This window comes from Anoplophora glabripennis, unplaced genomic scaffold, assembly GCF_000390285.2.
Source record: "Anoplophora glabripennis isolate ALB-LARVAE unplaced genomic scaffold, Agla_2.0 scaffold766, whole genome shotgun sequence".
NCBI lineage: Eukaryota > Metazoa > Arthropoda > Insecta > Coleoptera > Cerambycidae > Anoplophora > Anoplophora glabripennis.
This window is the reverse complement of record NW_019416895.1, coordinates 95,106-109,448: the sequence shown is the minus strand read 5'-3', so window position 1 is coordinate 109,448 and position 14,343 is coordinate 95,106. Positions and strand designations below refer to the sequence as shown.

At 33.3% G+C, this 14,343-nt stretch overlaps 2 protein-coding genes across 2 annotated transcripts in view; one reads left to right on the top strand and one right to left on the bottom strand.

The window, feature by feature from the left end:
• LOC108915661 (octopamine receptor beta-2R-like) overlaps positions 1-14,343 on the top strand; it is a 99,861-nt gene that overhangs the window by 76,785 nt on the left and 8,733 nt on the right. The window lies entirely within an intron of this gene.
• Positions 4,681-14,343, bottom strand: part of LOC108915660 (glycosyltransferase 25 family member) — a 34,216-nt gene continuing 24,553 nt past the window's right edge. Inside the window, exons 7-8 of the mRNA XM_018721756.1 lie at positions 11,087-11,477; positions 4,681-5,211 (exon numbers count right to left, since the gene is read on the bottom strand). Of these exons, the coding sequence (XP_018577272.1) occupies positions 11,108-11,477 (370 nt within the window). The 3' untranslated portion in view covers positions 4,681-5,211; positions 11,087-11,107. The remainder of the gene's footprint in view (positions 5,212-11,086; positions 11,478-14,343) is intronic.

Sequence of the window (14,343 nt, the reverse complement as noted above, 5' to 3'; positions counted from 1 at the left end):
TTTTTTCCTGATAAAATACTTTGTCAGCAAATTAGCCTGTTATTGTACTCATCATTTAAAGTAGACCTGTGTAGTTATTTCCGGGTTATCATGGTTTGACACACGCCCAACCTCTACCAACTGGACTACAAGCAATCTAGCGCGCATCGAATCAGCAGATATTTGGCGACACGGTGAGAAATTATTCACTTCGTGACCAGGAACTGGTGCGGAAATATTTGTCTTGAAATCTGGACGATAGAAAATTACATTCGAAATATTATAATAATTGAAAAAAAACCATACCTCATCAGGGATCGAACACCGAACCTTTAGATTAGTAGGACAACACGTAACGCTTTAGGCCACAATACCACGTCTATTTAGTTTCGATAACCTGGCTTATATACGTAACGTTGTGCCTCTTGTGATATAAACAATAATTATAATGAATATATTGGCATACGGCAGGATGCCAGTAATAATATTATTTGGCATATTTTGAAGAATTATCAAAAACAATAAAAAATAAATTGTTGCATATTTAAAAAAGACCTATTTATCTGTCAGTTTAGAGAAAGTATAGTGCTGTNTTTATTCTTTGGCGGATAATCATAAAAAACCCTAATTTCTTAAAAACGCCTCCACTTCGCAAATGAAGGAAAGGCGTTTCATTTTAAATAAAACTCAACTGCTTAAAGCGCTGAGATAAATTTACGGTCATTTGTTTAATTGATGATCCTCCAGAACTGATGAGCGTGGATTAATCAGTTTTTTTATTTATCTTATAGCGACAAAGAAATATTACCTTCAATTATTATAAAGCGAAAAAAAATACAGAAAACATTAAAGGAGTACGTGGAGTTTTTTGTGATTTTTTTTTTAGACAAAACTTAAAATCTTAATACATACATAGATAGAGGCTAACATGCTTTGGGGGTTAAATCTTGATAAATTCCATTTTTTGCAATATAGTCAATATTTTTTAATGTCCTGATACTTTATCTCTAATTCTCGAATATATGTAATTGCGATGAAGCTTGTTCTATGCCCAAATTTAACAGTCTTAGAGAGGCTGAGGGTCGTTTGAGGGAAACAAGATGCAGGACAGGAAAAATCGTCAAAAAATCCATAAAACGGCTTTCTTTTGAAATAACGCCACCTATAGGTTTCCATATTGACGTAAATGACATTACGCATTCACCACGAGATAAAGCATGAAAATACCTTACCAACAAGGTATAACACTATGGGCTTTTGATGAGCCAATTCTTAAAAAAAATGTATTTTTCTGATCAGATATTAGGGGCTTCCCCCACCCTTTCCCGAGATATAGGCCAAAATGTCAATAACAAAAGTTATGCGCAATGAATCCGGCTGTCTCTATTTGTACTATTTAATATACCTGAATAGGAAACATTTCTGAGAAAAATTCAACTCTATGTTTTGGTATGTAGATTGCGCCCCCGAGCGTCCAAGCTACGAACTTGAAAATTAGTTCCAGTGATATCTCTTGGTTGATTTATTCATCAAAATTTCTTTCCCGAAGTTCTAGAGCCTGTACTTTCCTAAATATCGTACCTCGCCGGCCTTAGTGGGGCACCCTGTATAATCAGCGCAGAATGCGCTGAAGTTGGAAGAAATTTTAAACATCGGTGATGTTGTAACGAGGACGATACACTGTTGCCATTTAGTGTATTCAACGTAGGTATTGTTTCAAGTGTATTACTAACCAAAAGTTGACAATTTGATTCTTAAAAAGGTTGTTCAAAGTGGTGGTCCAATTTAAAGGGTTTTTAAATCACAATAGTGGTCAACTTACTTGAACTTTTGATATAAGTTAGTTTGAGGCATATTATAACAATAAGTTACAGTAATTTGATTTTCAACCCCCGGTCGGCAATGAACAAAATAGAATAAAGCGTTTTTTCAAGATAACTCAAAAGGGGTAAGAGCTGGAAAAAAAAGTTCCGTATAAAAGAGCATACAATTTTACATAAACGATCTATTGATTTTTTCTTCTACTATTAAAATTAACAGAGTTAAGGAGGCTAGAAGTTAAGGGATAATCGAGGTACAGAAATCATTTTACTACGGAATCAGGGAACGATGTAGGTTGTATAAGATTTAATATCCTCTCTTGCCACGGCCGCCAGCTAATATTAAACTAATGCATTTTCAGGATATTCGCTATTCTATTTGCCCAGTTTAATCCATTTGGAGGCAATGATTAATGGGGGAGTTGTTTTGTATCCTTCGTGTTTCTTATCTCCGCTGTAAAATTGAATTATAGTCGTTACATTTTTAGGAACCGGTCTCTTTCGTAAGGCGATAAATAACCAAAGATAGCTGGTGATAAAAGGATAAGATAGATGCTATGATCTCAATTTTTTTGCAGTTAATTTTTGTGATAACTGTCTTGTGATTGTATTGAGATTATGGGTAATATTAAAGCACACATTTCTGAAAACGTGAACGAGGACATCGGAATACATCCGAGAATTCAAAGCAGCTAATGATGTATAGAGATACCGCACGCATCAACGACAAAACCGATCGTGTATTGGGGCCCTTGTAACAAAGCAAATCGCTGCTGGGCCTAATAACTATTCATATTTTCACATCCGCCCATGTCACTAGCCTGAATGGCGGTTTTTAGACCAAGCAAATTAAATTTTTACTCGAAAAAAGTCCTATCCGCGAGATTATTGTAAAATTGTCGTCTAAAGGAACATAATACAAGACATCTCTCATCTCGCGAGTCAAAAACTTTTATTAGCTAACTTTTCTATTTAAACAAATAAGTGAGGANGCCACTGATGTATTTGCAATTTCCAGTAATTCTGGTGGTGTGCACTGCATTTCTTCAGACATTTTAAAAACGACCCGACGCGACATCAAATTTCAACTGACACTTAATGAAACGTCAAAGCTTCTTGAATCTTTAATTCGTTGCTAGGATACTTACCTACACATTGTTACATTTTTTTACTAGTTAAAAAATTAAAAATATTTGTACTAGTTAAACAATATGCTGCTTCTAAAGGAGGTGTTGCGCTATATAATATAAGTATTATTATACGCTTGAAGAAAAAAGCTGTTTTCTTCACTTATTTGTTTAAATAGAAAAGTTAGCTAATACAAGTTATTGACCCACGAGACGAGATATATCTTGTATTACGTTCCTTTAGACAATTTTACAATAATCTAGCGGATAGGACTTTTTTCGAGTAAAAATTTAATTTGCTTGGTCTATACCTACTTATCTGTATTTTATATTTCACGATTTTCTGGCAGAATTTAACAAGCGATCTAGCGCGCCTCGAATCAACAGATATTTGGCAACACTGTGAGAAATTATTAACTTCGCGACCAGCAACTGGTGCAGAAATATTTGTCTTGAAATGTGAACGATGGAAAATTGCATTCGAAATATTATATTAATTGAAAAAAAACCATACCTCATCAGGGATCGAACCCCGAACCTTTAGATTAGTAGGACAACGCGTAACGCTTTGAGCCACGAGACCACTTTTATTTGGTTTCGATAACCTGGCTTATATACGTAACGTTGTGCCTCTTGTGATATAAACAATAATTATATTGAATATATTGGCAGACGGCTGGATGCCAGTAATAATATTATTGGCATATTTTGAAGAATTATCTAAAACAATAAAAAATAAATTGTAGCATATTTAAAAAAGACCTATTTATCTGTCAGTTTAGAGAAAGTGTAGTGCTGTAAAGTACATATTTTCCATAGTAATGATTCATACATTCGTGAAAAAGCTGTTTTCCTCACTTATTTGTTTAAATAGAAAAGTTAGCTAATACAAGTTATTGACCCACGAGATGGGAGATGTCCTGTATTATGTTCCTTTAGACAATTTTACAACAATCTCGCGGATAGGACTTTTTTCGAGTTTCTCTTTTATTTTCGCTAATTTTCCTGGTGTATGTAGTAAGGGCGTCAAGAAATGTCGATAATCTACTAGAACTAGCTCTAAGTAGGGATTCGGGTTTTTTAAAAGAGTAAAACTTTGCAGACGAAGCCCTGATAGTATTAGCAAAAAATGTACCACTCTCAAATCAAATAACCAAGTCTGAACTTTATATTTTTGCGGCTGATTGTGGGAATTCTGTAACTGATACCTAGAGCGAATAGTAAATTGGTCTGTCATTATTTAGCGCGACATAAAAAAATAATGTGAAAAACTATTATATGAATTTTATTCATTAGCAAGTTCCTATAACATTTTCTCGACGTTACGTAACTCTGCAAGTTTTTGAAAACCTGTCGCACATAGAAAGTTGGGTAATTATTTGTAGAAATTGGTCAAAACTCCACAAAATTTCTCCTACCTTCGCTATTTCAGAGGGAAGTTAGTTTTTGTGCGGTCGAATATAGTTTTCGGGGAAAAAATATTTACCTAGTATTACTCCACACAAATAATTTCTACATAAAATCAAGAGTACCTAGGTCAGGTAATTTTTTCATTTTTAACAGAATAAAAACTTACCTGACTATGCAGATAGATAGATTTTTATGTAAGGTTATGTTAGATGAAGTTAGTTTTTTTACATAGATTACATCTGGTGTAAATTTAGAATAATTATCCCCTAGATTGGTCGAACGTTATTTGGGATCATGTTAGGGGGGAGGAATTAAAGACAAATCTTGAAAGTTTACTATGTTATTAAAAAAAGTTAAAAAAGAGAAATACAACTATAGTTTTATACATCAAACATTACATCTAGAATTATCAGCAACTGCTCTTGCACATAGATCTATAAATATAAGGCACTTCTTGTACTTGAACGAATATAAAAAACAATGGCAAAACCTACACTGAGGGAAATCGACCAATAGGAACCAAGGACCAAGGATAGGACCAAGGAATAGGACCAAGATGATGTGTATTATAATGGCGGTTTTTCTTATTAGTGTACACTACCATATGCATGCAATTCTTAAATTCTTAAATTGTAAAAGTTTCAAGACAAAGTTAATAACTGACAGTCATGACAAAAAAATCAAGGTTAATCAATTTTTATTCATGGCTAAAGCCTCGGTGTAATCACAAACAAATAGCAACGCTTAAATTTAAAGCAAACAAATTATATTAAACTAAATGGCACTATGCAAAGTAACTAGACATCCAAGGTCGATTGTACCAAGATTGGATGATAGCAATTAACCAGAAGACTAGAGTTGATGGCCGTTATTTCCTAAAACACAAATAAACGTAATGAATGCATCTTACAATTAATAATAATTAAAGTGTCACTGGAAAAGTTCTATGTGCACTTTAAGGTTCCAGCAACACTTGTTTTGACGTCGAAATTTTTAAAATCAATCAAAAGCGACACCACCGCAATATCGAACTAAGTCTGAACAAATTGAATTTTAATGCAGATGAGCCCAATCTCTTTGAAACTTAATTAAGTCAAAACTGATTTACACAACAGCTAACAGTCATCAACGTTAATTCTGATATAGCCATTAACAGAACCGTGTATTTTTTTAAATTTACAAAGCACGGAATAAATTTATTCTTTTATCGAGCGCTTCGACAGGAGTGCATTACAGCAACAGTTCGCTGCTTCGTTGGATAAATTTCTCTTTTATCTCTACAATAGGCTGCAATAACCTTAATTAGAAAACTGTTAATGTAATTAAAACATTGTTCAACTACAAATTAATTGAGGGAATTATCGATCTGTTGATCTATACCGCAACTGTTTTACGAGAAATAGCAGCAAGCAACATTTAGTTTGAAAGTTAAGGTGTGTCGAAAACAACATCGTTTAAATTAAAAGTTTACTAAAACATTCCGCCTTGTTGTAACTATATCAAACATTTGCTAATGAAAATTTGCGTGCAAAGAAAATTATTACATTTATGAAATTACACAGAAGTTCAAACTTTGACAATTAATAAAGCAAACGCTTGTCGTTTCCTTAAACATTGTTAATTCGAATTTCCTTGAACGCTCAACCAGAATACTGCTTTTGCCTGCAATGTTATAAGTGTACATTTGGCGAGAATTAAAATATGATTAGTATATGTATGAAAATGTGATTTCTGAAATGGCTAGAATGTAAGGCAATGCAGACGATTAAACATAAATAATTGTTAAACTCATTTAAACAGAAAAAAGTGGCTTTCGTGAAATTTATAGGTCCAGTAAAGCGCTTTGCGTAGTTTCACATTCCCATTACGTGCGTAGGTCTCTAAAAGCAAGTTTATTACATAAAAATGATTTGTGTCTGCATAATTTTAAACTTTGTGCTGTTGTAGCACGTATTTGTTACAATATAATTTTTACATTTTTCGTATAGCAGTTATTTCAAATCAAATGTGATAAATTGAATCAGGTTCTAAAGCAATCAGTTACCTAAAACAATAATATATTTTGCTATATAAGTAACCTCTGACAATTCCAATGAATATTATATTAAAAGTATGCACTTTTATGAACAAATAAATCGTTTGATGATACATTATCTCGAAAATAGGCTCAATTGTTCGTTACTGTTCATTAGAAACAAATTATTACTATTAGTGACGCGAGGATTTAGTGATTTTTAGTTGACAGTTCCAGTAGTACAATGTCGGTTGCCTATGGTCTAGGATCACGTGGCTTGTAACATTTATGAAGGATGTATATTTAAAATTTATTATATCATTAAACTTTAAAGATATGAAATTAAAACTAGACGGAAATTTTTTTATGAACAAAGCGAGGTCTGTGGAAGTAAGACGCAAACGAACAGGAGACACCACCTACACGCTGTTTTTCTTACACCTCAAGTAAATGCAGGGAACCAGGTTTCTCGGCTACAAAGAAGATTAATGTTAGACGACTTGCGACAGTGAAAGATAGGCGGGAGTTTGTTTTCTTCTGGCGAATTATAAGAGGACACCGCAACAAGATCCACAATTTGTCAACCTGATGCCCGTTACTTTCAATTTAATCCCATTAATTCCCCATCAGGCTGTTTTTGATTAGTTACAGACGAGTCTGATTCTTTACTATACCTACACAATTGAACATTCAATTAATAATATATTTCACCACTTTTTTACCGATGGGGACGAGGTTTATACGTGAGAACAAAATTACGCGATAATTTAGTTAAATTAAAATTCTGAAGTCTATATAACATTCTTCAACTTACGTTATTAAAAAAAACTTGGTTAAACGTCTAGGGCGGTCTTAAGATTGAATAAAAAATATACCTATATATTAGCTCACAGCAAAAAGGGAAGCCATAGGAAAAGAATTAATTATTGCAATTGGGAAATTAACGAAGCCCGTCTCTAGTCTAGGATTCAATCAAGAAATGATAACGGCCTGCCTGTTTTACGAGTCGCAAAAAAACGGAACCGATCCGACCTAGCTTTTTGCGGTAAAAAGTTGATTACCTCATTTGGCAGATTCAGTGAGGAAATAATTGCCGGCCCCGTATTTTTATTGCTGGCTCCTCAACAAACAGGGATCATTTTCTCGTTTTTTTATAACGTTCTTCTTAACCTACTTTCTAAAAAAAACTCATGTAATATTTATAACGGTATTTTAAATGACGAGTAAAATAAATATGATGCCAAAAACACAACTACAATGTCCGCCTGCCTGTTCTGCTTTGATGAGGGGTATAATAGGCCAGTCAATATAGGTTTTTTGTGTGTCAAAAATACTAACAGCATATCACCTGTGCCATCATCAGATATACTCTGATTTGTTTTCGACTCGCAACTTTCATTAATTAATTTGTTATTAACATTTTAGTGCAAAAAATCGCGTTTTTTGTAGTTTTTTGCTTATAAAACCGAAACTAGTAGAGCAATCTCAATTCCGTAAATGGAAAAGTTGTAGGAAATTAAATTTCGAATGAGAATGAGAGGTCCAGCGGTTCGATCGGTTGATTAGAACTGGAGAAAATCCGGAAAATTCGGCATTTCTTTCAAAAATTCATAACTTTATGTCATTTATGAAGATTAAGAGCTGAAATTTGGCACAGAAGTAGAAAATTATATCAGCTTTAAGTGTGCAAAAGGCAGGCGCTGTCGGACCATTAGTTTTTGCGCAATTGCTATTTCAGATTTGTTATGCATTTTTTGATAGGAGTCTGCTTGCCTTAAAAATGGTCCGATTTTAATTCTAATATCGGTTTTCAAAACTAGAAGTAAAATACTATAAAACGTATATTTCAAGTTTTCGTTAAAATGCAGCGAAATGGATGAAACATGCACTTGAACCGATCGAATCGCTCATATTCTTCGAAATTTAATTTCCTACAACTTTTCCATTTGAGATTGCTCTAGTAGTTTTGGTTTTCTAAGCAAAAAATTTAAAAAACGCGTCTTTTTGCACTAAAATGTTAATAACAAATTAATTAAACTACTATAAACGACTGGATATCATTTGCCTGCATAGTTATTGTAATTATTATAGTTGCTAGCAATTTGAGGTGAACAGCATTTTTTTCGGCAACGGAAAATCCTCATTAAAAAGAGTTTCGGTAGATTGGATGCTTAATGGAAAGGCTAACAGCAATGCACGCCTGCCCAAATTAAAAACTAACTCAATCACAATAGTGACACAACGAAATGCTTCCATTCCGGTTTTATACCTCTGTATTTCCTTTTCTAACAGAATGGATATTCCGTATTGAACAGATTGTGCTCTAATCAGATTTTTTTTTTAACTCCGCCTCGCGTGTTTCATGATACTCGGACATTAATAAAGGGAGAGGTATCATTAAACGTGGAAAATATTTCGGTTTTGGAAATTACGCGGTGTGCCTCTATTATTTTCTTTACCTTAATTATAACTTAGAAAAGCAACGAAATATTGTAAACCCCTTGTATCGTGGTTACAATAGTATTAAAAAGACATTCCCTGTTTTCTTTCTCTGCCTGTTTTCCTACACTATATTTTGAGACAGTCTGCATTGAGATGTGTATAAGATACGTCTAATCTTGTCACTGTTCATAGCATAATCCACGCCATAACTCAGATCTTTTCATTATTTTTTAGAGATTATATTCCACTGATTTTGTAGCAGGCATATCCCTGGATATTTATCGTCTTAAATTCCGGGGCTCCGTCACCTCGCCGCTTTTATTACTAAAATTTTTCTTTGTCTCTCACTTACATTACGGAATGTTTCGTATACACGAATTATTATTAGAACCCGCAAGGAAAATATTCCTTCTGTCTGAAATTTTCCAGTAATTTCTATATAAATATCTTCAATTCCTCATTTCAAAATGTCCAGAGATCGAAAGAGCTTCTTAGAATAGCTAAAAATAGTTTCATGTATCGTTTGAAAACTTGTTTTCTTGGAGAGTTGTAATATCAAATATGGACCTTAAAAAATTCCGAAAAAACATCTAATTTTTGTTAAAATATAATAATATTGCTTCATAATTCGTTTGCCATAAAAAAGATTAATGAATCGAAATCACGAAACCAATTTTTAATAAAGACAATTTCTTTGCATCATCGCATTTTAAAAACGGTGTAATGTAAAGTCATCATTGGTCTACAATTTCTACAGCATGGAATTTTGTACTTTTTCTGCGCCCACAGATAAAAAGATCTTTTTGAAATACAAAAAACACAAGAGGGTTCACAATAACATTTACTACATTATGAATAATTATTATTCTTTCTATCACCATTCCATGTTCCTTGTAACAAATTTGTAACAAGGATGGAATGAAAATTCGATGTAGAAAAATTTAATAATGGTGAGGAAAATATGAACAATCATTTATTCTAAATTAAAATCCACCTCACGTAGAAACTTAAAATGTCGCAGTAAAATAAAAATTTCCTACAAACACTCCTTGATGATAAAACATGTTTTTATGGAGATTAAAGTTTCCCTAAACGAATATTAATTAAATAACGGTTTCTAATAAATGCCTAAAGTTATGGACGAGAAGCAAATATTTTAGTTGCTATCATGAAATAACTACCTTTCAGTTCGACGACCCATGAAATGATTTTAAACGGGAGATAAAACTTCGCAATGTACCGGAAATAGATTAAGGTTGACATTACAGCTCAAGTTTTCCTTTGAATAAGTTCGTTTAAGATGTAGATGAATGCTAATAAACAAATGAATGCTCGAGTGTAAGAATTAATGTATGAAATGTACAAAGTTTAAAAAGAAATTGTGTTTAATTAAACTAATTAGTTTTTCCATTAGTAGGAAATTGGCAGAACAATACTCTTAAAGAGAAGTAACCGTCATTAGCAATTTTTTTAGTTTTTCATCACATGGTTCCAAACACGTTTTAAGTTAATCTAAACTGTTAGCAACAGTGGAATCAAAAGAACAAAGGATTCGCTAACAAAGAAAACAAACATGTCAGCAAACAGATTATGGATGGAATTGAAGATCGAAAAAAAAGGTGAAGTGATAAGTTTGCACTTCGGCTGATGATGTTCACCCTAAAGTTTTTCACGTTAGGTAGTTTTAAAATTAAAAAAAAAATACATATTAAAGTCGACGGGCAAACACATCTCTGTGTTTTATTGATTGTTTTAATTTTTTTTATTTTCTAATAAACAACAACGCTTTAGTCAACTCGTAAAATACAGGGTATTTATAAAAATCGAACGATAAATCCGATAGCTACAACATCAAAAAATAAGTTTTTTTCGTATGGACAATGGGTGTTTTGTTTATGAGGTAGGGTACATCAAATATGATATTTTTAAATCAAATTTTAACTATATGGCCTGCAAAAAACAATATATTGTACTGAAATTTGGCACAGGAAAGCTTTTGAAGGTGATAAAAACACTAGTGTTGTCATATTTGATCTTCTGCCACATAAAATGTTAAGTCAACATTTCTTTGTGGTAAGGTTTTTATAGTGTACATCGAATATTATAACGTACTAGATCCAATATATTGTTTACCAAATATCAGTATTTGAAGTTATTTTTACTAAAATTGGAGAATATTTTATAAAACATAAGGGATTTGACAAAGAACATTGCACACACTTCATGAAAAATGTATTAACGTTCCACAACTTCCAGCTCGACGTTATTTGCCACAGAGAAAAAAAATTACGTACCATAAAACACCTCGAGTGTTGTTAAAGATCGTCTCTGGCGCTACTCAGAACTTCTGGGATGATAACCGAATCCTCGGTGTCGCTGATATACCCCTTGTCGCCGGTATAATGCGTGGGATAGAGCAGCAAAGGGGCCGCCGAGAAAGCCACCAGGTCCCGTCGAGAGAAGTGTTTCTTCCAGCTGTCCTGAGGATGCTTGTCGAATAAAATGGGCAAATACTCATCGACCGGCACCAACCGCGACAGCGGATCGGCGTCTAACAGTTTTCTTGCCCCACTCGAGCTGAGCACGTAGCCTAAGGTCCAATAAGAATAGCCGACCTTCACTAACTGATCGGATCCCTCGACCCAGGGCTCGTCGTTCTCCTGGAGTCGCTTTCGCCCCAGATATCTGAAATTAAGAAGCGCCCCGTCATCGTCGATCTACAAATAGTTTTCCATTTGCAAAAGAGAGGTCATAAAAAGTCTAAAAATAAAGTAAATCTTTCAAGGAGACATATTTAAATTTAAATTTAAATAACAATCATGTTATGGATTATAGTAAAGCGGTCTGAAAGATTATTTCAGACAAAAAAACTTTTAATATTAAATTTCAGCAAATTCAATTGATGACCGTGCGCATCAAGTTCATTTAGGCCACAGAGGCCGAATCCGTGTAATTTACACATATTTTAGACGCTATATCGAGCTCCCGCAGACTTTGAGGTCGACTTGAGGTTTGAGAATTCAAACTTTGTGTAACTTTCCCAAATACGTAGTCCCAATAAGTTAAAAACTATTATCCCATGTCTCGTCGGCAAACTTAACTAACAAAATCTACCAACTTGTTGCAAGTTTGCAGATTTACTCTGTTCAGCGGGTCGATGTACTTAGCTTATGTTCTAAAAAACATTAGGTAGGTATAAAAAACACTGGCTTAATAGATACGGAATTATGCCACCCTGAAAGAAAAACGCAATTTATCAGTCGAGCGACATTTTGAAATATGTAGGGCAAGTTGTCAAGATAGCTATGATAAATATTTTTTTTAGACTTCGCCGTGGCTGTTGAAACCGTTTATTAATAGCAGGTAGAATTCTATAACAGAACTGTTTGCACACAAAATATGAATCAATTCTACATAAAAATGGCATCTTGACTTTTTCTTGTACTATTAAAATTAACAGAGTTATGGAGGTTAGAAGTTAAGGGAAGATTTCAGAAATTTAAAAAAATCATAACAAGCAGAAAAACGAATGAATTTTGTATTTTTTTTCAATCTACTCTAAAAAATGTAAAGAGACACGTATTCTTTTTAGCGGCGGAAAAACATATTTACGGTGTGAAATACACCCTCAAAGTTCGCCCCCCAAACAGTTTTTTCTAAATTTCTGGGGTTTTAATCAATATTTGGAAATGAAACAAAATGGAAATTACTTATGATATGATAAAAAACAAATATTTCGCAAGTAATTCCGTGTTTGGGGGTTACTACCCTTATTTTTTATTTATAAAAAAATCATTTACTCAAAAGAATTAAATATATGATTTACGTAAACAAATTGATAAAATTAAATTGACCTGTTTCGAGGTTTTCGTTAAAATCTCTTTTTAGGGGGGTGAACAACAAATTTGAAATTGTTATAAGTAACTTTCTTATTAAAAATTAAAAAATATATCTATTTCTCTGAAAAGAAAAGTTACATTTTTTAGAGTAGATCGAAAAAAAAATTACAAAATTCACTCATTTTTCTGCTTATGATTTTTTTAAATTTCTGAAATCTTCCCTTAACTTCTAGCCTCCCTGACTCTGTTAATTTTAATAGTACAAGAAAAAGTCAAGATGCCATTTTTATGTAGAATTGTATGTTTAACAACTTTTATACGAAACTTTTTTTTCTAGCCCTTACCTGTTTTGAGTTATCTTTGTTTTATCTATTTTCACCCTTGGCCGGAGATTCAACAGAAAACTACTGCCACTTATTGTTATAACATTCCTCAAACTAACTCATATTAAAAATTCAGGCAAGTTGACCAAAATTTCGATTTAAAGGCTTATTGAATTGGACTATTTTGAAACGATTGTATACATAATATATATATTTAGCGAAAGACTAAAAGAAATAAAATCAATTAGCTTCTACCTCCTTCGGCATCTACTTGAACAAGGCTCTTCGATCGTTCACGTGCAGACATTATTGAATTTAAACGTCATATTTCACAAATAGACATTCCGATGTGAAACAAACCAAATTAAAAATGTTGAAACCTTATTATTACATCCGGTGCAAATAAACCTTCAACGTATTTTGTTTTAATTTAATTGAAAAATCTAGTGTTCTGTTTAAACCAGGAATCTGGCCATATTCGCAGTAAGATAATTTATAACCACATATTAGGCCAAGTGATGTGTTTCATATCACGTAGGCATCGTGATATGAAATTCATGGCCTGCTTCATATTCCGTTCATTTTTCATCTCCCTTTGGCCACGACGTAATAATACGCTGGACACGTCAACAAGGTTTTAAATAGCGAAAGTATTTTTGAGAAAGTCAGTCGGGGAGTCCTCTTCCTGCCAACGGTTTATCTTAATGTTACCAAGATGGTCAAATGAATATCTTTTATTGTTCTGACTTTTTTGTCGCATATTTTCATCAACTAAATTATAACAAACAATAATCGCTCCTACTTAGCTTGCATCTGATTTACAGTTGCATCGTGTATTTTATTTTATTTGTAATTTCTTAGAAATTATCTGCAACGTGTTGTAGATTTTGATTTCAAGACGAGTGAAAAACGAGCGAAATGCCAAAAGAGTCGTAAATTTCACGTCGCGTCCCGCACGGTCTAAATCACTCGTATATCTGGCTAAATTATATTTTTATTCCGCGTAGATTTATTTTTTACGGTGCAGGTGTGATTTCCTCCCTATGCTTTCGACACCTCCTTCGCTTCATAGGAACGCAAGGACATTTCTCCTTCGAGAAACAACCGAAACTGTCCCTTTCGTGTCCTTCCCGCCCTTCCGTTCGCTTTATAATATGCAGAGGCAGCTGCTTCCAATAAAATATGTTTCCTGTCGCGGTTGGACAGGTACAATTTAATGGAACGATTTTTTTTGCCGCTAGGAAGAAGGAGCGAAAGTGAAATATTACATCCGCTTTGACGATTTTGTATGAGCACCACAGAATAATATTAGAAATAATTATTAGGAGCAGTTTAAATTATATTTCCTTTTGTCTTTGTTTGGTAAAGTTTTTGAATTACAGACTGTCA